At 44.3% G+C, this 27890-nt stretch overlaps 1 protein-coding gene across 1 annotated transcript; it reads left to right on the forward strand.

Moving 5' to 3' along the window:
- The first annotated feature begins 200 nt into the window (after positions 1-200).
- IGSF5 (immunoglobulin superfamily member 5) lies at positions 201-27890 on the forward strand. The gene is made up of 9 exons (XM_069015653.1): positions 201-425; positions 2309-2510; positions 7806-8126; positions 8821-9129; positions 13245-13373; positions 13857-13881; positions 17330-17442; positions 18670-18746; positions 26891-27890. The coding sequence occupies exons 2-9, from the start codon at positions 2453-2455 to the stop codon at positions 26957-26959; spliced, it is 1101 nt and encodes a 366-aa protein (XP_068871754.1). The 5' UTR covers positions 201-425; positions 2309-2452; the 3' UTR covers positions 26960-27890.

Here is a 27890-nt window from a genome sequence, read left to right on the forward strand (position 1 = left end):
CCAGAGCCCTCTGCCGTCGCGGCCCTGCGGCCCTGCCGAGGATGAGGCGCGGGCATCGCGCAGCTGCCGGGCTGGGGCGGCCTGAAGCTCGCTCCGTGTGTCACCGGCCGTGCCTCACTTCCTCCCCGGGGCCCGGTTAAACATTGACGGGCGACGGGGCGGAGGGAGGAAAGGAGGGAGAGGCCATCCCTGCGTGTCACGGGACGGTGCCAGGCACGGCCTGCGGCGAGGGACAGCTCGGATCGGCCTCCCTGCTCTCAGGGACGGTGTCCCCAACACCTGAGGGACATTTCCTTGGGACAGCAGGTGAGGGCTGGCCCAGGATCCTCGCTTGGAACACCTCCAGCCTCCTGCGTGGGCAGTGAGCCGGACCTGTTGTCAGACAGAAAGCGGTGGGAGATCTCAGCACCAGGGATGTGAGCCAGGTAAACCCTCTGCAGCCTTTATTTGCTTCCCAGCAGACGGAGCTGGTGGCGGAAAGATAATTTAACCCTTGTCCCTGCTCCTGCCTCAGCAGGGAGCCTGGCCTGGGGTGGCAGGGGCGTTCTGTGCTCTATCTCTTATTCTGCTTCCTGGCATTTGGGGTCAGTGTCCTTTGTGGGGTGCCCAAAGCATCCAAGCCCCTCTCTGGATCCAGCTGCCATTCCTCTAGAGTGATATTATCCTTGTTACTATCCCCTACCTGTGTCGTGGATGAGGGAGGGAGCAGGCTCAGAGCAGCACTGGCAACATGAGTCACCCTGTGCACCTGCAGAGGAGGGTAAAAGCAGCCCCGAACAAACCCCAGGTATTTAATTCATCGTTGGCCAAAATATCCTGTTTCATCTGGGGATCGGATAGTATTTCCTTGCCCTTTAAAAGTCCATTTTGAAACAAAGTAAAATAAAATATTATAGATCCCTCCCTTTCCTGTCTTGCTCTACTTCACCCTAAGCTGTTTACTGATTTTTGTCCTGGGTTTGGCACAATATTCTAGCCAGTATTCTTCACCATACAAAACTTTGCCCAGCTCAGATTGCTTTGGTGCAGCTGGATTTGTAAGTGGAGGTGTGAAGGCTGCTGTGCTCTCTGGAAATCCTACTTGGTGTTACAGCTTCCTGGAAAAGGGACCCAGCCCTGTGTTTTGGATTTGTTTCCAGGTGTTGTACTCGGGCTGCTTCACTTCATAAGACAGATGATACCAGCTCATGTAATCCTGACTGGTTTATGCATATGCTGAGAGCTGTCACAGTGACAGAGCAAGGAGAAATCCCTCCAGGCTGTGCACAGTCACTCTCCCTCCCCACCCGCTTGCTGGGGACTCCTCCACACAAAAAACGTGGAGGTAAAAAACCCCCAAACCTTTCAAACTGCACTAGGAAAACCCAAACCAGCTTTTGAACGAGCAGGTGAAGAAATCATCCCGCAGGTTTGGCTTAAACCATTGATTAGTTGACAGGGCTGTCCTGTAGGTTCCCAAGGTAAACTGAGCGCTTGAAAAACAGGAAAATGTGGCCCAAGATGCTGGCTGAGCCTGCCAGATTCCGGGCAGGGAACGGAGCTCTGGCACAGCCTGGTGCTGCAGCTGAGCAGGAAACCCAGGGTGTCTCTGTGGTGACACTAATTTTTATGCACTGCACAGTGCCGCCACAAAGAACACCCCTGGAACCAAGAAACACTTTCCTGACAAGAAATATGGTCTGGCCACAAAACCCCATCTTCTGGCACGGGTCCCTTTCATAAAGGCAAGCTTCACTTGCCCAGATGAGGAGTTTGTAAACCAAGCGCAGTCAAAGCCTCTCCCACATATTTTGAGGGGGAGGAGAATGATATCCCACAGGTGAATCACAAACACTGAAAAAGCAGGAAATAAGGAAGTAAGGTGGTGTCTCACACCCAGTATATTATTTCTGACCACGGTGGAGAGCTGCTGGTGGTTTAATTTGGGGTATAGAAAACACTCTCACGTTCTGAGGAATAACTGTGGGGACCTTCTTTGCACTATCAGCCTTTCTGAGGGCTCAGTCGGGGGGGCTGGGAGGAGATTTTGATGTTTCTCAGCCTCACAAATGCAGCAGCTCAGAGGATTATTTTCCCAGTTGCTCACAAGTAACTTTAATGATGCAGCTGGAGCTGCCCTGGCCCTGTCAGTGCTGAAGCAGGAGTGTTGTAACAGCCAGGAGGGACTGAGGGATGTGAGATCTGCAGGAGTAATTTTCTCTGCTGAAGAAAGTTCCTCTGTGTCTTTTGAAACAGTTATTTGAGCAAAGATTCTGCTCTGCTTCCCAACCCTCCCTCATTCAGTCTTTTCCCCTTGTTGGCGATACAGGTCACACAAAGTCAGCCTTGTCACAGGACCCAAAGCAGCGGCTCATTCCTGAGTTTCTCGATAAGTTCTGTCCTTCAGCTTCTTCTCAAGCATGCAGTGACCACTGGTGGCTTCCTGTCTCAGGGACCAGGAGAGAATGCTCCAATGGAGAGCTTCCAGAAATCCATTTTACTTCCCCTAATCCTGACTGCCTCGCTGCCAGGTAGGACACGTTCATAACCTGTGACATGAGCCACTACGGACAAAATATGGGGACTAATTTTAATGTGGTGTAAATGGCCTTTGCTGATGAGTTCAGACTGAGCAGTGAGTCACAGAGTGGGATTATTTGAACTGTTGGAAAGGGGGATGTTTGCATTTCAAGCCTGAATGAGCTGATGATTAAAAGCGTGCTTCAGTGTGAAGGACTGAGCAGTGTGTGGGGTGGGGAGGAGATGGGGAGGCCGCCCTTTTTCACGTCCAGTTTCTCCCTCTCCTTGTTTTTCTCTTCCTCCTGTTTGGGACTGCTTTTGAGAGTGCATCTGTAGAGAACTCAATATCAGCAGCTGCTTTTTACTTCCAGAAGTAAGTGCAAATTATCACGTTGCCGGTTTACCACCAATGTGCACTCCACGTGCCTGAGTTTCAAAGTCAATTCAGATTAAAAGTGTCTTGGTGGCAAAGCTTTAGAGGAAAAGTGAATATTAAGTGACTAGGTGGGTAATGGAGATGAGGCTGATTTTTAATTTTAATTATAGTCTAGCTGGAATTTTAACAGGCTCTGACAGGAACGAGCTGCAGTGGGATGAGGGGAAAGGTATTGTCATGGATTAACAGTTAGTGAAAGGAAACACAATGCAGGAATAAACACTGAGTTTTCTGAGCTGTGCTGTTCCCAGTGGAGCTGCACAGGGATGTGTGGTATTCAACAACCTGGTGAAGAGGAGGGAGCTGTGAGGTGGCAGACTTTGCAAGTGGTGCAGAATTACTTAGGGCAGCCAAATCCAAAAAGAGACTTGGAAGATTTGCCAGAAAATGTCGTGATGCCAGATGAGTAAGTAATAAAGGCAGAGAAAGCATTCAATGCAAAGCATCTCTTAACTGCAGTGTCTAGCAGGGAAAAGAATAGATGTCTTGGAAAGAGAGAAAATTGCTGGAAAAGGGAGAAAATTTCACCATTTAATGTCTTCAGCAAGGCTGGTAAAATGAAATCTGGAATTATGTAAGTCCACAGAAAGGTTTTATCTTGGATATTGGCTGTCTTCTTAACCCTTCCACTACAGAAAGGACAGGTTAGGTTTGAGAAAGCTACAAAGTGTGACAGAGCTGATCAAAGGTAGAGAATCAAAGAATCATAGGAGGGTTTGCGTTGGAAATGACTTCAAAAATCTTCCAGTTCCAACCTTTCACTGGAACAGGTTCCTCGACGCTCCATCCAGCCTTGAACACTTCCAGGGATGGGGCATCCATGTGAGGCAAGGATGAGGAGGCTTCATTAGACTGGGATATTTTCCTGCTTGTGAAATAGAATAAATAGTAAAAATGTATTAAAATAATTAATTATATGGAAGTGAATGGTGAAATGATTATTCACAGTTTCTCATAACAAAAAGAATTCGTGGCAACCAGTAAAAGTATCTGGAGGTTTAAGGCGAGCCAAAGCCTGTTCTTTTCTCAGAGCTTGTAGTTAAATAGTAAAGCTCATGGTCACTGGGTGTGGGGGATCCCAAATTATAAGCAGGCTGAAAAAACCTGGAAACAAATATCATAAAGGGTAGATCCCTAGGTGCAGAAGGAATTATTGGCTCAGGAAGTCCCTGGATCTCTTCTTTTTGGGCTCTGGGAAGTTCTACCAGGGACCGCTGTCAAACAGTGAGTAAGAGAAGAGAGGAAGACTCGCCTGGGGGCTGTGGAGAGGTTTGTGTGCAGGTGGGAGGAAATCAGTGTTGCTGAGCATCAGGAGTCTGGTATTACTTGACAGAAACATCCTGTAAGCATTTAAAAAATCTTGTTAACATAAGCGAACAAGCCAGTCCCTCTCTGCAGGCTTTGACAAGCTCTAACCTACTTTGGTTTTCAAAAAGCTCAGCTGCAGGGCTGTTGGGTTTTGAAATAAACTTGAGCTGTTTATTTATTTATTGTTGTCTACTTAACAGTTCATAGCAGAGCTGTGGCTGGAGCAGTGGGCCACAGTGGTGGGGCAAGGAAGAGACTAAAGAAAAAGTGAAGAGAGAAAAGAATTTCAAAGAGACTGGAAGGAAAAAGATGTAGGAATTCAAACAGATCATAGAGGCAAGGGAGGAAGAGAGATATTAGATACAAAAACTGAAGGATGAAAAGCAGCGTTTGTGGAAGGGCAGTATGGGTATAGAGGGGGAGATTATTTTGAAATACGATAATGAGGCTGGAAAAAAAAAAGAGGAATCATTATGGCAAACGGATAAGCCCATCCTGTCCTTCTCTGTGCTGCATCCAAATAGGTCACTTACAAAAGAGGAAAGACAGAGCCAGCAGAGGACAGGAGGGAAGGAAGAGAAGGTAGCCACGTCTCAATGCCCTTGTTGTTGAAAACTCCGGCATGGGAGAGTGGTCCTTTGGAGTTAACTCAAGTGTGGAAGAAAAAACACTGTTGATGAAGGGCAAGGGCTGCTCTGTGGCAAATAAGCTTCCCTCAGTGCTGGCATCATCCTGCACAAGATGCATTTTCATTCCTTCACAACCTGCAGTGGTGTGACAGTGAATTCGCGTGGCAGAGGAGGGAAAACACCAGCTCATAAAGGAGTTGGTTTGTGCTCTGCATGCTGCTGGGAGGGACTGAGCATCTGGGACACCATAAGCATTTAATTTAAGCAAATTTTCACCTCTGGTGACTGCTCCATAGACATTAGTGATGTGCCTCAAAGAAGGTGTCCTCACTCTGTTCTTCAAAAGCCAAGGGGTGATCAGGGAGACAGCCAACATTTCCCTGCTGCAGGGATGGTGTTTGCCTGGGTGGGATGTCTCCCTGCTCGTGTGTGGGGAAGCAGATGTTAAAACAGCTGTTAAGAGCTGAACACGTAATTCCTGTAAAGTGCAATGAAAATCTAGCCCGAGGCCTTAATTTGCTTAAAAGCAACCATCTGCAAGGTATTTTTGAAGCAGGATGTAAATGAAACCAGTACTAACATTTTCTCCCCAGTGCATGAAGGAAGGTCCAGAAAAAGGACTTCCAGCACTGGCTTAAGGCATTGGTAGCTGAGTTTAGATCCCATTTCTGCCCTGAATGTCCTCTTTGACCTCACACAAGTGACTTTATCAGTGTTTGTGCATGGCTTGGACAATGGAACACGCTATTGGTTCAGGACTCCATGTGCAGGACAAACAATAAAAGCAAGAAGATAAAGAGGCAAAGGTGAACTCACCAAAACCATTCAGGCAACAGGTGGAGAAAGCTGATGAAACTCCTTTATTGGTTGTGCTGGGGCTGGGATCTAAATGGAGGCAAGGTTATGTGCCACTCCTTCTGCCTGCCAAAGGATCCCCAATGCAGGGCTCAGGGACCTGTTCCCTATGGGACAGCAATCAGGGAAAGACCATTTATTGCTCCAGCAGACATGGTTGGTGGAAGAAGATGTAGACCCTACCCTACCTAGGGACTGATAAAAGATAATTATCATAGATAACTAATGAACTCATACCTACCTGCCTGTACTGCCCTGAATGTCTGAAGAAAGCAAAAGCCACTCATTTTTAGAGCCAATGATCACTGATTATTCCTGTTTAGGGATAAATTTCAATGATTAATTAACAGCAAGCATTGTCCTGAAAGTTGCATCAGAGTCCTGGCAAACCACGGCTCCTTGAAAAAGTGAAGTGTTTGCACAGGCATGGAAATAAATTCCAAGTGCACAAAGAACAGTTTGCATGAAGAGGGGCAGAGTGGGTAAATTTTAATTGGAACAGAAATACGGTTTACTTAATCTTATCTGGCTTTAGTAATTATCAGAGTAGGTAAAGTTTGCTTTTCATTTAATGTTTTGTTGCTCACACACAGATATACTTTGCAGATTGAGGTGCATGGCAGAGGTAGCATAACCCAGGGAGGTGAAAAATTTTTGTGAAGATTTTTGTAAACATGAGAGGACTCAGAGTCAGCCATACAGAGAACCAGGGAGAGCGAGGTTTGTACAATCCTGCAAAACAAAGAAGTCTGTAAATGCTTGCAGCGGGTGGGAGGAAAGAGAAGAGCTATTTATATTAAAGAACAATTCCTGGCACAAACCTGGCTGGATATAGAGTGCCCAGGTTAAATGTGGGCTGGAACAGCAAAAGGGTCTGGACAATGGAGCAGTGAGATTCCAGACCCTATGTCCTGGGTGCAGTTCACTGAGGCACTGGTTGCAGTGTCATCGCTGAGACTGGGCTCTGGTTCCATTTCTACAACCATCAAACACCCCTGTTGTGTGAACAATACAGCATGTCCTTCCTTTCTCACATCAGCTGCTGACTGAAAGCAAAATATTCTTTTTCAGTAATTTATAGCTAATCCATTAATGAATAAACTACCTAAAAAACTTGGTGTGAATGAAACCTTTAAAAGTGACTTCATTGTCCTGAATACTCTTAGCAAGGGAGCGATGACCATTTCAGACTTCCTTTCTCTGGAACACAATTGAGCACTTATTCTCAGGCCAGATTTGCAGGCACAGGGTTTTAATTAGTCTGCTGTGGACTGTGGTGTCTAATTGCTGTCATCATGCAGAGTTCAGCTGGAAGCATTGGGGCAGTCCTGATGCTCTGTCCGCAGGAATGTTCCCCAGGAAGTCGTGACGAGCTCACTGGTGAGGCTGATCCTCCTGTCAGGACTGCTTGGTCTGCAGAGAGTGAAATGTCCATCCTTGGACTCAAAATATTCCTGGATGAGGCCCTGTGCAGTTGGTGGAGTTGGCAATGGGAGGCCCTGGGTCCAGGAGGAGGAAAAAAAACCAGAACGACTTTGTTAGGAGCTGTCAGCTCTGAAAAATATTAGCCAAAATTCACACTACCTTTCAAGGAATGAAAACTAACGAGTTACAGCACCTCTGGTTAACAGAAAGCCTGACAAAGGCTTTAGAAGAAATACATCACAATGTATGTGATGTATGATTGAGGAATAGGGGAAAGAGCACAGAAGGATAAATGATGGGGCTGTAAAAAATCAGTGGCAATCCAAGATATGGAAAAGGGACCAGTTACACACTCCTTTAATTATTTAAAGTCTAAGCAACTCCCGTATTTTCCTATTTAAAAGTGGAAATTTTTTCTGCCAGCAAAATGGTAGTCAGTGAATTACTGAAGAGAAACAGGTGATTTTGGAGTGGGAGAAGGAGAGATGAAATAATTAAAGGCATTTTTAAAGAAAAACCACTTGATCTAAGCAGGATCTGAAAGATGAGATTGCACATCTCCATCTCTGAACTGGTTAAGATGTTTTACACGACACAACCACCTCTGTTGGTGTTGTATATGTGTTTATGGACTGATTTTTGTTCCCTTGCAGGTCTGGGCTTTTGTTACTCCATCACAAAAGGCCCTGACAATGCCACAGTCCTGGCTGGCTCAGAGGCCCGGTTCAACTGCACGGTGTCTGCAGGGTGGAAAGTCCTCATCTGGCTGTCCAAGGGCAGCCCTGTCCTCACTGTCATCAACTCCCAGGGCTCTGTTGAAACCACTGACCGCTTCACCTCCCACAACTACACCACTGGCAGTGAGTTTACCTCAGAGCTGATCATCCACAACACCCAGCTGAGTGACTCTGGGAGGATTGAGTGCAGCATCCAGCAACCCAGCGAGAACAACTTTGCCTTTCTTTCTGTTCAAGGTGTGTATAGCCACCAACAAAAAGCTGTTTTATTGTGCTGCACTTAAAGGAATCCTCTGAGGAATTGCTCAAATTATCCCTGGGAAGGAATACATTCTCTCTTTTACCATGCTTTGCCTCCTCATCTTAGTTTTCCTGTCCAAGCAGATTTTAGAGTCACACTCAGAGTGCCAGTAACAAAGGTTATAACTGCCCCTGTTTTTTCCTGTTTCATCTCTTATTCCTTATCAGACTCCAGCCAGGTAAGCAGGATCTCACCACCAGGCACTACCCATTTGTCAAGGAGGTGCTTGGTGCAGTGATAACATCTCATCACCTACCTCATCTCTTATGACCTGAGCATATTTAAAACTTAGAGAGAAACACTGTTCTTTCATCATGTTCATATTTCATATTTCCTTCAGCTGGAAATATGTCAAGATGGCTAAAAAGTACAATTTCCTGCTTTTTATTGGAAAGGTACTGAAAGTTGAGACTTGTGCTTTAGACATATTGGGTAATGGGCCCATGCAGTTGAAATAACTGCACGCTTCCATCATGCATGTGGTATATCTGTGTTAATAATGGTTGTTTTCCACTCCATATCTCAAGGCATAGCTATTTCTGGGTAGCGAGATAAGATTTAAAGCTACCAGCAGGAAAGCAATGCCAAGAAACATTCTGAAGGAACAAAAACATCTTTTCCCTCCCACAGTTAATGGATCTTTACTCATCAAAAATAGCACCTTAACAGTAAAAGAGAACCAAACAATTGAGATTGTTTGCGAAGCCTTAGGATGGGCTCCGGCTCCAGACATTACCTGGATGACAAATGACTCTTTCCTTGATAAGTCGAGCTATGTTAACCAGCAAAGTCCAGGATCTAATGGCCTCCACAATGCCCTGAGCACCTTAACTCTGACTCCGACGGACACTGAGGTTTTGACTTGTTTAGCTGACATAGAAGCACTCCCCAGCCCTCAGAATGCAACTGTAACTCTTATTTTTGACAACTCTGCTGCGGGTAAGTGAATGTTTGTTGTACTTTTCCTGTACTGTACAACATGTACTCAGAGCTGTGCCTTTTGGTCCGGTTTGTTTTGTTTTAAAAAGTCTTTTATTTGCAAATGAAATCCTCTGGGGTGTGCACAGGTGGAATTCAGAGCCAGGAGTCACAGCCTGATGTATAGGTAGGGTTAAATGCACTGGTACCAGTCTAATGAACCATGAAGCCCAGTGGAGGACTGAGCAAGACAAATAAAGCCTCTGACAAATAATCTGCCTCTGACTCCTGGGGATTCCCTGCTAGGAAAACCAGCCTGTGCTCCTTGACCAAGAAAACACCTAAGGAATTTGGATCTTAAATATCCTTGATCAGACCATGCCTGCCATATTAACTTAATTTCGTACAAAGCCAAACCCTCATGTGAAATTGTTCTCCATAATATCCAATACCAGTTTTACCTTTTACCCTGACTTGGGAAAAAAACCCCTCAGTTCCTGCACACAGGAATAATTTCTGTACTAACAGATATGGAATTTTTTGGGCAGTGCATTAGGTTGCTTTTTACTGACTTTTACTTAAGGAAATTCAAAGTTGCTTCAATCCAAGCCTGGATTTCATGCAAATCTCTCCAGAGCAGTTAGCAAGGCCTTTGAGAACTCTAAATATTTTCACCAAGGTTGTAATCATGCTGACAGCTTCTCTTGATGAACTGATTCTCCTTCTGCAATGGGTGAACATGGCACAAACAAAACATCCTCACAGGGTATCAATGAGGGGTTTGGTAGACATTTTGACACATAAACAACTGAGAAGATTGAGTAGCTGTGCCCTTTGTTTTCAGTATGAATCATTATTAGCATGCCTTTTTCAGAACTGCTTGCTTGGAAATGCAGTTGGAAAAGGTCATTTTACCACTCCTAATATGGCCTTTTGTAGTCACATTGATCTTAATTACTGACTAAGCAAAATAGGACTATCCTGAGGAAATTAATAAATTCCCCTGCCTACTCATTTGTGGTGTTTCCATAGCTACTCACTGCAAATCAGAAGAGGAGAAAAACAGATGTCATGAAGCACTATTAGTGTATAATTAGTGATTGTATAGGACCATCATTCATTTCTCTTTGGAAATACCATTGTGCAGCAGCAGCAGGCACTCAAAATTTGGCAGGATAGCAGAATCTGAAGTCTTTAAATGATCAGAATGAAATAAAAGCATGGCATTCATGACAGAGGAAGGTATATAATGTATATATCACACTCAAAATCTCAGAGCTGTCCCCATTTTCATATACAGGCTCAGCCTCAGTTGGCTGTCGGGAAAGAACACAACCAGCTTCAAACATGGAAAAAAATCCTTCCCAAAACTACTGCAATGTCATTTTTCCCTTTCACTTAAAAGCTTGGGGAATCAGATTCCTCCTTGTTCCTCTCAAGCAACACAACAACTACCAAAAATCTGAGCCCTCTCGAAGCAGCCAGCTCCTGGTGAGGGAATGTCCGACCTTCCTGCACCTCTGGGTCAGTCTTTCCTTAAAAAGTGATGCATTTTTATGTCACTCGCTCTTCCTGCAGAGTTACCTCGCCCACAGTGGTATTTGGCTGAGTCTGAAATTTGGGAACTCCTGCAGAGTTATCCCAGGAGATGCACTCACAGAGCTGTGAGTGGGGAATGGGATCCATGGTGGAGTCCCTTAGCTGGGTCCAAGCTCTTTGGCTTTGGTGTTGAATTCCTGTGGCCTTTCACCTGCAGAAGATGAGGACGGAGAGTCTCCCACAAGCCTGGACTGCCTTTGCTTTTGAACTCGGCCAGAAAGCTCCAAAGTGTCCAAGAAGCCACATGCAGGTTTTTCCAGTCTCTCACTCCTCACTGGTCACCAGCACCTGCCAGGGAAAATCCCCTTTTCTGCAGACACTTTGTTAAAGCAAACGTTTAGACAACTTTGGGAGGAGCCAGAGGTCGGGATAGCAGCAGAGGATGGGCCCTGTGGAATGAGGAAGTGGCTCTGTCCACACTAAACACTTCATGTAACTTGGTTGGGATTTAGTGCCCCTCCTTTGCAGCCCTGCTTGTGTGTTCACCTGGCAGCTCCTCATCCACACCAGCTCCAGTTTCTTTCTGCATCCTCCAAAACTGCAGGCACTAAAAAGCTGAAGTGCTGGGAGATGTTTGTGTTGTACCCTGTCCTTCTGGCTTCAGCTCCATGAATCTCTTGGCACATAACCTGACCCTGACAGGGAGTGAAATACCTTGGTGTGGCAGCCAGCCTGCAGGAATGGGCCAGTGCAGGTGTGTTTAACTCCTCCCTTCTCACTAGGGTTAAGCTTTCTGCTCTAGCTATTTAGCTGTCTTTCATATTTTAGTCATCTTGAAATCCCTGTGGCATCTCAATGGAACAAAATACACTAAAATGTAGATACGTGTTGCAGTACTTCTAGATAGAAATACTAGGAACAAGTTTATCATCAGTTGATGCCAGCCTACAGGATTTTCTGCTTTTTTGGGTTACTGAGTGCTTTTTTTTCCCTAATAGAAGACATTCTAAACATGCTGATTGAGCATTAGGATTAGAGAAGACTGGAACAAATTCCTTAAGGATAATGACCTGAGCTTTGGAGCATGCAGATTCCTGGCAGAGGTTCAAGCTTTGTAGGAGGCTCTGGTACTGAATCTTTGCAGTCTGAAACCTCCAAACCCCAAACACACACCCAGGAAAATTTGTAGATAGAAAGGATTTAGTTTATTGCCTGCCATAGGTAAAGCTGGTTCCCACATCAGGGGAATTGCCCTGACCATGAGCAGCTCCCAGTCACCCTCCCTCCTGTTGTACCTTTCCCAGAGGCTGCCAGCCAAGTGTGGCCATGGAGTTGTTAATTGGGACCTCTAATGAGGAAAAGACATTCATGAGCCCATGGGACAGAGCTGTGCCAAATTTGGATGTGACTCACACCTGTAATTTGGGTTGGAAGACTGTTTCTAAACAACTGCCAAAAGTGTTTTGGGGCTGCTTTCCAAGGGGTAGCCAAAGTGGCAGTGCTTCTGGAATATTTGGTCAAACCAAGGGGCAGGATGACGTGGAAATCAGAACTGACATCTTCCTTGTACATCCAGCTGCCTGAGAAATATTGCCCATCCCTGGAAGTGCCAGGCTGGACAGGGTTTGGATCAACCTGGGATAGTGGGAGGTGTCCCTGCCCATGGCAGGGGCTGGAACTGAGTGATCTTTGAGGTCTCTTCCAACCCAAATCATTCCATGATTCTATAATTCTAAATGCAAGATATTTTTTAAATTCTGTGCACGTGGGAGCCCTGTTTGGTCATAGCAACCGATTTCAGTAAGACACTGAATCATCCTTAAATCCCCTCATTTAGCCCTGTAGACTACAGCAAAGATGAAGGAATAGGTTAAATGTGAGAATGCTGTAGAGAAGATGGGTCAGTAGCTCACAGTCAGCAAAACTCACAGGTTTTGCTCTTTGGGGCTCTTAAGTGGGGAACAGGTGTCCCCCCAAGCACATCCCAAAATCAAACACTTGTTGAAATCATTGAGAGAAATCCTAAGACAGAGTTGATTAGAAAATCATATTTCCAGGCTAGAGATCACCAAGTTTACTAATCACTTACAACTGTTGCTCTGGTTTGTGGGGAGAAATGGACATTTTTTCAGAGCAGTTCAGCTTATTGAAAGGGACAAATACACATTTGGTCAAATTAATTGTAGCCCAAAATACCTATTTTCTCTCCACTGACAAGAGCAGCCAGGCAAGACACTCAATATCTGCAGTATGGACACCTAAATTGAATCTTAACACCTCTCCCCAAGTGTCTCCAAAGGACTCTGGGAGGCCTGGCATAATTATAAAATAAAGTTAAGCTACAAGATTGCAACCCTGTGTTTTTCAAAGGAGAAGTAGCAGTGGGAAAAGTTACAACTGCAAGAAAGGATTTGAATTTGAGACTATTTTAAATTCTTGGGTGCCATCCATAAATACGGAGTCTGTCATTTGGAAAACACAGACTCCTTGTTAAATACTCACCAAGCACTTAATAGCATCTCACAGAAAACATAAATATTCTGGAAAGGGTGTTTTGAGGCTCTGATAGTCCAATGTTTCTCCATTTGATTTAACAGAAAATGATTACAGTGAAGACAACAGGAGCACCTGGGTTATTGTAGTTGCAGTTGTGCTTTCATTTCTTGGTATTGTCCTCCTGATCGTTATTATTGTGGTCGCTGTGCGCTGCTGCCTAAAGAGGAGAGGTGAGTGGACCTTCACAGTTGGTCTGTACATTAAAAATTATCTTTGATTAGATATAAATCTACTTGTGTCAGCTCTGGTGCTGTGCAAAGACCTGCAAGCAGAAGAGTGAACAGGCAGATCCTGCTCTTAACTGTGACCTGTTAAGATGCTTCTTAATTTCTCCATCCTGCTTCTCTCATAAATTGATTCCGGAGCAATCAGTGTCAGCCCTTCACATTAACCACCAGGAGATCATGTTTTTTGGGAGTACATTCACTTTTAAAGACATTTAAAGGCTCTTTATTAAAGAATATTTTCAGTGCTGTGTGTCTCATTCCAGTTTCCATGTAAGCTCCTCTGCAGGGCTGCCCAATTTTGTAAACGGGGTGGAGAGATGCTCCTGGGGTAGCTGGAACTCAGGGCATGCTCTTAGAGAACTTACAGAAGTTTTGTATTTCAGTTTCCTGCATTTTAAACACTTTTTTTGTTTTTTCTTTTTTCAGAATCTACTTACCAAAATGAAATTAGGTAAGTCAGATGATGTGGGAAAACTTTTTGTGTTCAGTGGACTTTTTGAGGCTGCTGCAGGGTGGCAAAAGGTTCGTGCCAGTGTCCTTGTCCTGGCATTCATCATCCCAGAACTCCCGGTGCTGCCGGGCTGTGTGAGCTTGTGGGGTCAGCAGAGGGATGGGGGACAGCATCCAGGGGAGGGGACTGGCCTTAGGGATGAAAGGCGAGCGCCAGAGCTCGCAGTAGCCTGCGAACTCTGATCCCGCAATGGTGAAAACCCCATCAAAACCCCATCAAAACCCCATCAAAACCCCAAAGCGCCGCCTCGCTGATGGATCCAGCGCAGAGGTGACAAACTGAGCAGACGCTCTGTTAAACCGGAAAGGCAGAGCGAATCTCTCGGAGTGTCCCGGGGAAGGCAGAGGAGGATGGCTGGCGACCGGAGCCCGCCGGGCGATTGCCGCCGCCGCCACAGGGTGTCACTGCCAGACCGGCAGCGCGGCTGGCTCTGGGAGCGGCGGAGCCCCGGAGCGGGGCAGGCAAATCCCACCGGCTCCCCGGCTCTTTAAGGCTGGAGAAACCGGTAAAAAGGGGGTTTAGAGTGCAGGTTTAGATTCGATATTAAGAAGAAATTCTTGACTGCGAGGCTGGTGAGGCACTGGCACAGGTTGCCCGGAGAGGTTGTGGACTGTCTGTCCAAGCCCCAGCCTGGACACTGAGGCTTGGAGCATCCTAGGGTAGTGGAAGGTGTCCCTGCCCACGGCAGGGGCTTGGAGCGAGGTGACCTTTAAGGTTTCTTCCAGCCCAAGCTATTATATAATTCTATAAAAAATAAATAAAGCTGCTCCGTTTATGGGTATCAGCACCTCATCCAGTGATTGTCGGATTTGTTTCAGTACAAAGCCATTGGACCATGATTGCACTGAGCTGGAAAACTTTAGAAATCAATAACTGGTGGCTCTTGGCATTAAGATCCTTTTTATCAGCACCTGTGTGGCTGTGACAGCCATGGCAGTGGGGTTATTTATATTATTATTTATACTTGGGCAGCATTGTAAATTCATCCTCTGCCTACGCTTGTGGGGCTTTTAACTCCCCGTCCCTTAATGAGTTTACAAAATGTTCCAGCCCGTTGCCTGGCACATCAGTAACTCCCAGTTTCATTAGCAGCCTCTTGTGGGGAAAGTTTGTGGAGGTCTGTTGACAGATTTCCATTTGTAGAGCACTTTATTGATAGGAAACAAAATAAGGAAATTAGATACCCTCTGTTTTCTCCCAAGGAAATGATGCTTATTATGCCATGCCATACATGTAAACTTCTGCATGATTTCTTACTTTGTGGGGCTAAAGTCATCATTTTGCCAAATGCAACTGTTTAAATAGGGCAGGACTAAATCAGCAGGGATTGCTTGGATTCTGACTTGGTTCAGAATCCTAAAAACTTTCTCAAAGATTAACCCTACTAAGGAAAAAACAGCTGAAATGCAGGGAAGGACCTGCCCAGCAGTGGGGTCTGGAACATTCAGGTCCATGTCCTTCCCAGACCCTGCCTTGCTGTTGTGGATCTGCAGTGCTTTCTTTCAGACAACCTGAATAGGTCGAGAATAGGGCATAACTTTACTTTCCCTCTATGTTTCTGCATCTGGTCTGGGCAGATAAAATTCTACCTTCATGGCAGAATGTGGGTTTTTAGCTCTCAGTACAATATAGTTACTATTTCTCCATTAACTTTAAACATGAGCTGTCTCACTGACTTTACAAACCTTGCTTGCACTTTAAGTTAAGAAAACTGGGATAAGGTCAGTCTCTGATGCTCAGTTTGGACTTGGAGACTCAGTGCTGACAGCTTTGCAAAGTTTTAGCATGTCTAAACAATGACCCTGAACTCACAAGGATTATGAAGAATCACAGATTTTGTAGGCTCAGTGTTTTTTTCTTTGGGGGGAACCTCCCTGCAGTAAAAAGAGCGATGCTTGTCCAGATTTTGGAAGCTGCATTGCTGTAGTAGCAAAGAAGTAGTGAGACCAAACATACACTGGTTTATTTCCCACCTTTATTTTTAACTTGGCTGGCTATCTTCCTATACCTCCCACACCTTTCTTTTTTTTGTAGCTGCTTTCTATTTGGCTATTCCACTGAGTTTGTTGGGATCTAAGGATCAGATAAAAGAGACTGCACAATGTCATGTAACATGTGGGGGTGGTAGCCCCAAACAATTGTTTTTGTCTTCTAGCAACCATGGCAGGTTTCTTAGTGGTATCTAACCTGTTTACCTCCTAAAAAAGCCCCATAGTTGATGGCTGGCTCACCAGATTTGTGTGTGCATTAGTAACGCCCCTCTGATGCTCTGTGGGCCTGCAAAGTGGTTCCTACTAAACATAAAAAAAGTAGAATTACAGAATCCCAGAATCCCTGAGGTTGGAAAAGCCCTCCCAGCCCAAGGAGGCCCAGCTGTGCCTGATGCCCACCTTGTCCCCAGCCCAGAGCACTGAGTGCCACCTCCAGCCCTTCCTGGGACACCTCCAGGGATGGGCACTCCAAACCTCCCTGGGCAGCCCCTGCCAAGGCCTGACCACCCTTTCCATGGGGAAATTCCTGCTGCTGTCCAACCTGAGCCTCCCCTGGCCCAGCCTGAGGCCGTTCCCTCTCCTCCTGTCCCTGTTCCCTGGCAGCAGAGCCCGACCCTCACTACAACGTTTGTACAAGGACACGCAGCATTTTCTACAAACATCACTAACACCCCTTCCCACTGAAAATTCCTGGTTTGCCACAGTCAATTGGTTCTTGCCACACCTCAAACCTAGGCAGAGGTAGACCTGGGACCTTCCTGGAGAGGGGCCCATGGTAGCAAGAGATCAAGAGTAGCATCTCTTCTAGCATCAGAGTTTTGGGTGAAAAAGCACCATTCTCTCCCTGTGCAGCTGTGAGGGCACCGCTCTGCAAATTCAGAGATGTGTAACTTTAACCAAGGAATTTCTCTCATGTGTAAAGTGAATTTCAGAGTGAAAGATGAACTCTGGAGTGTACAGACAAATCACTTGGGAGCTGGCTGGGGGGATGTGAGAGGACATGCTTTGTTTTTACAACTGAGCACCAAAATGATGAGCTGTCACAAGTGACCTGGCTGGTGTTCCATTATCGGGCCCCTAAATATCCTGCAATTCAGAATCAGAGATCAAAATTTATTTTCTACAAAACCTGTGATCTGGAAGAGACTCCTCACTCTTTGAAGGTTGCTTTATTTTTGTGCTTTCTGATACTGCAGCTGATGGAAACTTTCCAAACAGAATTCCATGGACAATACTTACATGGAACAGGATTTGTGCCAGCTAATTGCTTGGGAGGTCCAGATATGTTTTGCACCTATTATTTTGGGAAGTAAGACATGCACTTTTTTCTCTGTAGTCTGCTATGCAAGAGTTCTCCCATCATGGTGAACTTGTAATGACACCTTTATGTTTTCTAGAAAAGTTTCAGCTGAGAAGAAAAAAGATGGCGATGTGGAAAACGGGCAGAGGAGTGGCAGTGAAAATCTGGGATACATTCCAGAGGAATTGTGGAACACAGAACAAAGCCCAAGTGAGTCTAAGCTGGTGAATCACATGTTGTCAAATTGCTTCTCAACATGGGCCTTTTGGACAACAAGCAATTAAAATTATGAGGTTTCACAATATTTAGTGAAGGACTTGTGCTTGACCTGGACCTCTCCAAAACATTTTTGATTTTTTAGAGGAAGATCCCCCAAAAATATTGAAAAAACATCCAAGTTCCCTGCAATTGAATTTAGATTTAGTCCTGGGTTTGTTTTTTTAAATGTCTTTGTTTTTCCAATTGTCTTCTGGGGCCAGATGTAGGAGGACTGGATTTTCATACAAGCAGCAATTTAGGCAATATTTTGCAGTTGGTCTGTGAAAACAAAAGAAAATCACCACTACCAACAAAAAAAAGAAGCAACAAAAAAACCAAAACCCACCCAAAAAAAAACCCCCAAAAAACAACAAAAAAAGGAAAGAATAAAGGCAATTAGTGAACTATTATTTTACTGATAAATGACTAAGGCATTATAAATTCTTGTCCTTAAGCACAAAGACTCTTCAAAAGCAAATGTAAATCTCCACCAAATTGTTACTCCCCACTTGCATTTATACCCACATTATTCTCAAAACATTTAATCAAACACTTAATGACATCAAATTATTGTGCAGAGTCTATAATCCAGGCACACATACTTTCCTGTCTGACATACAAGTGGTGAAGAAATAAGCACAGGGGAAAGATTTCCAGAGTATGTGGCATTATAAAATGAAGGAGTTATAAAAAAATAAAAGGAAAATTAAGTGAACCTGGACAAATTGATTCTGCAGAGTCCTAGATTGGCTTGTTTCCTATTTGTTTGTGTTCTGGGTTAACCTTGGCTGGTCACCTCCCTTCTCTGCTGACCTGGGTGTCTCCAGGACTGTTTCCCTCATACTTTCTCACTCCTCTTTCCCAGGTCCTGCTGTGCTGGCTTTTTTACCTTTCCTTAAATACATTATGGCAGAGGAGCCACCACAGTCACAGCCCAGGCAGGACCCTCCTGGAGCCACCTGGAACTGCCTCTGTCTGAGAGGGGGGCAGCTTCTGGTGTCATCTCACAGAAGCCACCCCTGCAAACTCCCTCAATAAAAAAACCTGGCCATATTAGCCCAAAAAATTAGCCATGGTCTGGTTCACAATATTAAATCCTGTTTAGCCATTCCTGAATGCCTTGTGGTTCATGCCATGGTGGACACTGAATATCAGTAATCTTTTATATTCTTGTTGCAGGACTTGCCTCTCTTCCCCCAATGTTTTCAAAGTTTGCTGGCCCCGATGACAATTTGTACATCAGTTCTGTGCCAAAGGTAATGCTGAGATCTTGAATATCTTGACCTTTTTTGGTTTTTCACACAGTATGTATTGTGCTCTAGCCAAACATAGATTTTGGGTGGAAGTAGATAATTAGAAGTCAATTAGAGCTGTAATTAGGTAAGTGGAATGTCCCTTCAGCATTCTTGACTGTATTTTCCTTCAGACTGAAGGAGATGTGGATATAAGATGGAGGCATTGTGAAGGTTTGAGGTTCCTTTGCAAGGAAAATCTAGTGTAGAGAGAGTAAATAAATGTGCATTTTCTCTGGATCATTTTTTGACTGTATTTTCCAATATTGAAGAAGTTGCTTCAATCAGGAACTTTACATTGACCTTGAAACCTTTGGTATCTCAGCAGTAAGAGCTGGGAGGGAAAGCACACACCCAACACCTAGTGCCCCTTGAGCTTTGCCCCTTTTCCTTGTGGCTAAAATGTAAAAAGAAGAGCTCAGTGTTTATTCCTCCACTGGTTCCATTCTCAGTGGCCTCGTTCTGAAGGCTGGTGCTGCTCTCTCTTAGCTTCCAGCCCAAGAGGAATGTGAATCTTAATTTATGCCATATTTTTGTAAAACCCATTTAGCACCTCAGGAAGGTTTTTGCCAATATTCTCTTGAGAAAGTGGCAGTGATGTGGTACTGAGTTCACTCCTCAACACAGTGATAACTCATTTATTGCTGAAGAGCTGCTTCAACATGTACAGTGCAGAAATCTGTCTTGGGGATGACATTGCACATAAATCATAGCAGAGTGTGTCAACTTCTTTTGGCACACAATGAAATTTAGGGAGCACTCAATCAGCAATTAAAACAATGATCACATAATACCAGTAAAAAATAGCAGCAGTGACACTGATGCATTTGTGCCTGGTAGTTATGATGGTTGACATTAGTTACTTGTCAAACAAAATACAGTTCAAGCAAAGCTGAAAAGTCTGCACAAACCAGTGGGGGCTTCAGCGTGGATCTATAACCCCAAGACAGTGTTTGGAATGCTTGTGAACAGGATTGTGGGGCGCTGGCTGTGCTTCCATGCACAGGGCACGTGGCACATGCTGTCTGCTCCGACAATCAGGAGAGGTTGTGCTGGGCACCCTGGACACATTTCAGGGCAGGATATTGACTCCAGAAGGCATCTGCCTGTGGCACTTGGGGATGTGGTTTAGGGGTGATGATGGTGATGTTGGGGTGATGATGGGACTGGATGATCTTGAAGGTCTCTGCCAGCCTTGATGACTCTGGGATTCGGTGATTCTGGGATTTGGTGATTCTGGGATTCATTTGGCCATTTCCTGGTGACTGGGTGCTCATTGATGGTTCATGGGCACTGGTTGGGCACTGGGGTAGCATGAAGCTATTTAGTGACATCTGAAAGACATCAAATTTGGATGTTCTCAGGCAGCTCCATCCACTGTGAGAACAATAAAGTTTTGAGTGGGGACCATCAGGAGACTCTGCTGCCCTGATTCAAACTGAGACATGAAAGGTGCAGCCCTCCACATGAAACCCAGGGTTAGATGGCCTAGGAGTTCAAGTGGCCAGGGAAACACTGAATCCATCACAGGCACACAGCATAAAATTGAAATAATTATGTTTTTAAACCAGTTGTCCCTGGACAATATAAAAGCTCAGTTACAGTGGCTTCTACCTGCATCAATAGCTGCACACACATTCTTGGAAAATACAAAGAGAGAATCTAGAGGTAAAAATGATTTAGAACTATTCTCCCTATGTTAGAGTGTAGTGGTTTAGTTCACATTTCTCCTTAACTAAAAACCAAGCTATGCTAAACCACGACATGGAGGAATATTCAGCAATCTAAAAACGGCTTGGTGAAGACAAACTTCTGTTTGAACAGGGCTTCTCAGTGTATTGTGATGGCCACATCTTGTGTATGCAGGAACTGATCAAAGACTGCTGAAGGTTTACCTTAAATTGTGGATTTGCAGTCCATGATTTAATTTTATGGCAATATATTCAAACACAGTAAAAGATTTCCCAGACAAAAAGTGTTTTCCTTTTACATTCATAACCTTCCCTGTTAGCTGCATAATACAAGTTTTCTCACTAAAGGTGTTCCTGGATATATTCTAATAAAGTTTAATCACCACTGATGCCAATATATTGCCTAATAAGCATTGTAGTGCTCTCTCATTATATTTCTTGTCAAGTAGGAGAAATGAGATGTTAACTCCTTTAGATGTTTGCAGGTTAGTGCTGAATCAAACAATTTCCTCAGAAACCACCTGCCTTCCTGCCACTGCAGCTTCTAGGCCCAGGAAGTTGTGTTTCTCAGTTGGCTTTCCCTGCCTGAATATGGGCAACATTCCCAAAGACTTTTCATCTTTATTCTTCAGGACTTTATAGTGAGAAATAGGGGGTAAAAAAAAAACCCAGGAGGAAAAGAAGTTATCCTGAGAATTTTTTTCCATAGTGAAGGAGGGAGGTCAAGAAGGGGTAGACTCCAGAAAATTGCTTCTTTCTCCCTGGATAATCAGGAAATGTGAGCAAAAGTCCTTGCAGTGCTTTTTTAGAGGTCAAGAAGAAGGAAGGAAAATCCAAGTCCTCCCTGAAGTGCATCTACTGATAGAAAAACTGCAGATTGAAGACCTAAAACCTTATCTATTTCCGTGTCTCTGAGGGTAATGGCTTCAAATTTGATCCCTTCTGTCCCATTTATAAAAAAGTTACAAGTTTAAAGGATTTGGGAGATTGAGGGAGACTTCATATTGAGGGAGGCTTTGCTTCCTCAGGATTTGTTACCCATGGACCCAGCTGGGTACAAACCTGAAATCCCTGGTGTGTGTTGTTGTAAAGGGTGACAGCAGGAAAACACTGAGCTCAGCTTTTGGCCATTCAAACTCTTTGAATCAGAAACTAATGCAGAATGTCCACAGAAGATAAATGCTGCCCAGTAACTGCACTGATCAATTCACAACCTCAACAAAAGGTTTGGCAAAGAAGAAGGGAGGAAAATCAAAGGTGTGCACAAGACATTTAAAAAATGATAAGTAACGAAGTAAATTATTGAGCTGAGGGGAAAATTACCAGCTACTGGGAGATGAGGCCAGAAGCATCAGTCAGAGGTGCTGGAAGGTCTTCATTGTGATTATATTAACTGAGAAAAGGTCAATTGAGAGCAGAGGTGCAGGTTTCTGTTTAATTGCAAATGTGGTTCCTGTCAGAGATGGGAGAAGTGTGATCCTTGCTCCCAGTACTGGGGCTGAGCTGCCAGAAAAATGGGTTTTAGGGAGCAACATCCTACTCAGGGAACAGTTCCTCATTCCCTGACCCACAGTGCTCCTTCCAAAACCCAAGTGAGGGGGATCCCCTGCCCAAGATTTTGCAGATTTTGGGGCAGCCCTACAGACAGCTGTGCCTGAACAAGGGCCACAGGGCCAGTTCTGCCAGGTCCTGAGTGCCACCCACCTCCAAGGATCTCCGTTTTCCAAGCTCCCACAGAAGGAGCTCTAAGGACTCAGCAGCTTGCAGGATTGGACAATTTCCTAGACAAGCTTCATAATTAGCCCATTTAATATTCCATAAACATCTCTGATAATCAGGAGCCCATTCCATAAGAGGGTGTGAATGCTCATTTCCAATGGGCTGGATTCATCCCTTCTGTGACTCCAGCACAGCTCCAGGAAGCTTCCACAGCCTCACTCCTCCTTTCCAATCCAGGGTGAGTCATGGCTCCCTTAATGGGGAAGGATCTATTTTTCTTCTTAACTACTCCAAATGACACTCTATAAACTGGAAATATTATTTAGTTGTGGTTGTGGTTTTATACTGAGAAGGAAATGAATGATGAATTGCAGCTCCATTTATTGCCCCATATAGAACTGCTCCGACTCTGAGGGTTGTTGGAAAGAAAAATTAAGCAATCGAAATTGAATTAAAAGGTCAATAAATAGAAATATAAATCAATGAAAGCAAACAATTTTGCCCCTGCTGATGAAATGTGCTGCAGATATGTCATGTTATGATATCCATTGGTTAGCATATCTTGATTAAGAGAGCAATAAATATTGATGATACAGATAGAGAAAATGGCAGGTGCAGTTTGCAGGTTTTTTTCCAAATGTCTGTGGGAGAAGGGGAGGAGTGAAGGCATTTGGGTGGGATTAACCCATGAAGAAACAAGGGGGAATTTCCAGGCTGTATTGATGGGCAGGGAAATGTGGTGAGTGTCCAAAAAGTTGATGGGAGGGAACTGGTTTGCTACATAAAGTAATAGTGTATCCGAATTATTTTGAGGGTATCCAGAACTTACGGGGTGGGTGTTTTTCCTGTAAATGAAGTGAATTTGGAATGAAAATTAAAAACTAAGGGCAGGGGGGGAAATAACCTTCAGAACTAGAAAGCTGTGCCTCCCTGATTTTTTGTTCTGATTTTGTTAGCCTAGTGTGTGATGCACGCAGACACATTTGGGAGTACTCCTACCACATTAATGTCAGCAGTCTGTTCTAATGCAGTTAGACTTGACTTTCTTTTGGCTGGCTAATACCAAGCCTTCAGTTTATCACACGCTTCCACAGCATCAGTGTCTGAGGAGCTGCCATGTGTCAAGTCAGTGTTGAGATCAGAGTCCTGTTTCGTAGTGCCAGATGTGTGCTCATCATTCACATCACTGATATCACACGGGTTGCAGAACTGACTGAAACATGCTTGTAAGAGCAGAAATCCTTCTTTCATTGACTGAAGATCAGTATTCAAAGCACCACTGAAGGATTCAACCCTGAAACCAGCTGATACACACTCAGTTTACCTTCTGATTCATCCATGTGTTGCTAGCTCTCTTTTGGTCTGGCTGAAGAGCTGCAAGAGATGAAAAGATCTGTGCTGCATCTGTTTCCTCAACCAAACCAACAAACTCTGTGAAGCTTTTCCCAGTATAATAATCCTTTTATAGTAATCCCTGTGAAAAGGCACCCAGGGCAGGTGATAAATCAACAGGCAGGCTTTGAAGCGTGTGACTGTCAGATATCCCTGGTTAACTGGATGCCAAGCTGACAGTACAAAGAGAGGTAAAACTGCATCCTTCCTGATGGGGGGACCACCTCAGAAACTCGCCCCTATGATGTTGTGCTGGTGCAGCAAGCCACTGGAGATGGTTTCTTTTTCCCTTCAATCTGTAGGATGTAATGAATTATGAAGCCATTTTTCCTCACACTAGGACTGGCAGGACTAGCAGAGCACTGACTTAATCTAAAGAGGAAACAAGTTTGAAATTGAAACCAAGCAGGAGCTCCAGCAGATATATATATATAAAAATATATAAATATATATAAATACAAAATATATAAGTAGATATAAATACAAAATGGTTTTCGTGGTCCTGCTCCTCTGCATTATTATTTGTAATGTGTTGTATGAGATCTTCCATAGCATCACAAAATGAGTTTTAGGTCAGTGACCAGGAGCCAGCAGCCTCCATTTCAGTGAAGTGCAACCTCAGGAAGGCTCTGCTGCTTCAGAGAAAGCTTCCCAGAAAATGGGACAGCACACAGCATGAGTTGATTGAAATTCATGAAATTATTCATTAATTGATGCCAGAGCACAGTAAGCATGAAATAGAAGTAATTCTAAAGCAAATAACTATGAGAGATGCAGCAGGGCAAGGGTGAACCCTCATGGACATCATCCCCACTGTGGGAGCAAACTCTGCTCAGTTCCTGCTTTGGTGGTGAGGAGAAGTGCCATGACAGGACAGGGGTTGGATGGCTCATTCTTGAAAATGAGATTTTTAAAGAAAAAGAGGCCTGTTGGGGTTACCCTTTCACCAGTGCTCTCACAGGGCAGCCTGGATCCAGCTGGTGCTTGTCCTCTGGCTCCCTGCTGTTCAGAATCATGTGCAAACCTAAATCAGAGAATCTCAGAATGGTTTGGGGTGGAAGGGACCTCAAAGATCATCCAGTGCCAACCCCCTGCCATGGCAGGGACACCTTCCACTGTCCCAGGTTGCTCCAAGCCCCAATGTCCAGCCTGGCCTTGGGCACTGCCAGGGATCCAGGGGCAGCCCCAGCTGCTCTGGGCACCCTGTGCCAGGGCCTCATCATCCTCACAGTCAAAAATTTCATCCCAGTATCCCATCCAGCCCTGCCCTCTGGCAGTGTGAATCCACTCCTCCTGTCCCTCCAGCCCTTGGCAATTGTCTCTCTCCAGCTTTCCTGCAGCTCCTTCAGGCCCTGCAAGGCCACCCTGAGCTCACCCCAAAGCTTCTCCTCTCCAGGCTGAACAATCCCAGCTCTGGCAGCCTTTCCTCCCAGCAGAGCTGCTCCATCCCTCTGCTCATCCTGGAGCCTCCTCTGGCCTCTCTCCAGCAGCTCCACGTCCTCCCTGTGCTGGGCCCCAGGGCTGGGGCAGCTCTGCAGGTGGGCTCTCACCTGGGCACAGGGGCACCATCCCCTCCCTAAATTTCCTGTAGCATTGCCTCCAAATGGCCCCAAAACTGCCTCTTTCCTTTTCCAACACTGCTGGATTAACTTTGTGATTAATGTCTTTTTACCTTTAGCAAATCTGGTGCAATAGGGTATTTTTCTGCAGCAAGTTCTGGGAAATAATCTCACCTCAGTATTTCACTAAACATGGGATTCAAACCATGACCTATTTCAGGGAGTTTTAGAGACTGTGTGCTCTTGGGCCCCCTGTGAAACTTCCTGGTTACTCAGTATGCTACTGGTTCAGTATCCTTTATTCTCACAGACCACAATATCTGGGATTATTTGCTTTCCACAAACATAACATTTGCCTTTGACTTTTTTTCCCAGATTTTTTTTTCTATTCTATTTGTAAATTTGTTATTTTAGGGGGAGTGGTAGTAGAGAGCTCCCTGCTCAGCACCGAGCTCTTTGGGCTGAGATGCAAGAAGTTAAGTGCAGCAGAGGGATCTTAGAAAAGGTCCTTGAGCAGAGCCAGGCAATCCTGTTACTCCCCAAAGTACCTCTCCTCTCTGCAAAAATAAACAGTAAAGAAGGGTAAATTTAGAAAACAGCAGCATGTTCTAGCAACCAGAAGGGATGGGAGGGAGGAGAAAGAGAGTTGTGTTTAAAACAGAAGGCAGCTGTCTTGTGAAATGTTTCTAGGATAGTTAAATTTATCCCACAGTTTTCCTTGTGGTGCTGGGACTCATTAAATACCAGAGACATGTTGTCCACATTTGTTATCTAACATTTGCCTCCATGTGTTATTCAATAATGTATATGTACCAAATGCATTATTGAAGATGTTTAATACTGGAAGAATACCAGAGCAATACAGACTGTGCATGATTAATGCTCCAGAAACAAACCTCAGGAAGATTGCTCTGTAGTTAGAGAACCACGTTTGGCTTGATAAAAGATTTCACTGAGAAAAACAGTGGCATTTCCATTCATTTCCAAGGGCTTGAGACCAGGTGAGGAGTTGCAGAAGATGTTGCTACTGCATTTAAAAATCCAGAGTTTATGTTACTTGGATGCATTTGAGAGAGAATTTTTCCTTGTCTTTTCCTCTCCACTGATGTTTTGTAAAAGCACACAAGTAATTAGGACTGGAGATGCACTGCACTTGTTTCAGATGAGGAAAAGCTTTCCAAGACTGCTGAGCATTTGCCCTGCTCTGATCCCACCAGGGGCAGTTTGAGAACAGGCTGCAGTCAGTGGAAGTGGAATCCTGCCAGTCTTGGGAAGTTTAAAAAAAGCCTGCCTTGAATAAACACTGAGATGTTGAGAGTGATCTTCCAGCCACGGGAAATGCTGGTGTGCTGATTGCTGCGATTTCTAATGGATTTGGAAAGCAAGTGCTCAGATTTTTTACAGCTTAACAGGTATTTCCTTTAAGACAACCAGAGGAGAAACACCCAACATCACCTTTTGCTTAAAAGCACGCAGACTGCAGAGGCCACAAGAAGTTTTTAGGCAGCATAAGATCAGATCATGAATTCCCAGAGCTGCTAGCAGCGTGTTGCATGCGAAGCTTTTGTTTCATTCTGCTTCTCGTGCTTTCCTTCGTGCTTGGATTTTGAGTGGGTTGCTGATGATAGATTTCATTTTGCTGTAATGCTCTGGGGTGAGGGCTTGGCAGGTAACCTCCTGAGACCCGTTGTGGGACTGCTTTTCCAGGATCCCTTTTAGTTCTGTAACTGTTTCTGCTCTCCCCTAGGTGCGACCTCAAAGACGAACTGATTATCTGATCAGCCCAAAGAAAATCAGGAATGTGACACTCGTGTAGGATGTACTTCTCCAAGATAGAAAAGTTAAAACCAGTTCTCTCAGTTTAAGTTATAACTTATAAGTTATTTTTATTTTTTTTTTCCTCGTGCAATGAAATAAAATCGCAACCTTTATAATGCAGCGTGTGATATCTCAGCAAAATAATGGATGTGAATGACATAAATGAACAGCCTTAACTTCCAAGACAATGAGTTTGATGGGACTGTGGAAGAAGAATCCACATTTTGGGTCCCAAGGAAATCAGCAAAACTCCTGTCAGACAGGAATGTTATGTTACAGCAAGATCAAGGACTGGAAATGCAAGATATTTATTATTTCAGAAAAACTGGTGAATAATAATAATAATTATGGTTAATACAATATCTACGCTTTTTAATGTATTTTATGTACAGCTGATCATCTTGAGCTTTCAGATCAACATTTTTCCATTCCTATTCTGTAATAAAATCAAGGCAAGTTTTCCTGAGGGCTGCTTCAAAATTTCTAACAAAACTCTCTTTGGATCAGAAATGACATTTCTCCATTTCAATACATTATTTTATAAGAGCTATTTGCCTCAAATCTGATGTTCCATTTCAAAATAAAACCCAATCACCCATGTGCCAAAAAAAATCCTTTTTTAAAAAAATTGAAATTCAGAAATCTTAAGCTGAAAAATGTAGATTTGAAACTCTTGACTCTGAAGAGTTGCTTGAATGTTTTATGTCTCTGTTCTACTTGTGGGCCGAGTTGTGTCACAGCAGTGGTGGCTGCTGGAATTCAGTTTGAACAGTGTTTTTTCCTCAGGGATAGAGTTGATAACGACCATAGGAAATGCTTTAACAAAGCAGCTTCTCAGCAGAGCAGATCCAGCACATGAACCATATCTAAAATTAATGAAATATTTTGTCTGAAATTTTATATTTCATAATAAAAAAAGTTCAAGCTTA

This window comes from Aphelocoma coerulescens, chromosome 1 (genome assembly GCF_041296385.1).
Source record: "Aphelocoma coerulescens isolate FSJ_1873_10779 chromosome 1, UR_Acoe_1.0, whole genome shotgun sequence".
NCBI classification, from domain to species: Eukaryota; Metazoa; Chordata; class Aves; order Passeriformes; family Corvidae; genus Aphelocoma; species Aphelocoma coerulescens.

Bases quoted from the DNA above. Each gene is read 5' to 3' on its own strand.
- IGSF5 (XM_069015653.1), top strand. From the start codon at position 2,453: ATGGAGAGCTTCCAGAAATCCATTTTACTTCCCCTAATCCTGACTGCC. The intron at 8,127-8,820 runs GTGTGTATAGCC...TCCCTCCCACAG, and splicing joins TGCCTTTCTTTCTGTTCAAG to TTAATGGATCTTTACTCATC. The intron at 17,443-18,669 runs GTGAGTCTAAGC...TTCTTGTTGCAG, and splicing joins GAACACAGAACAAAGCCCAA to GACTTGCCTCTCTTCCCCCA.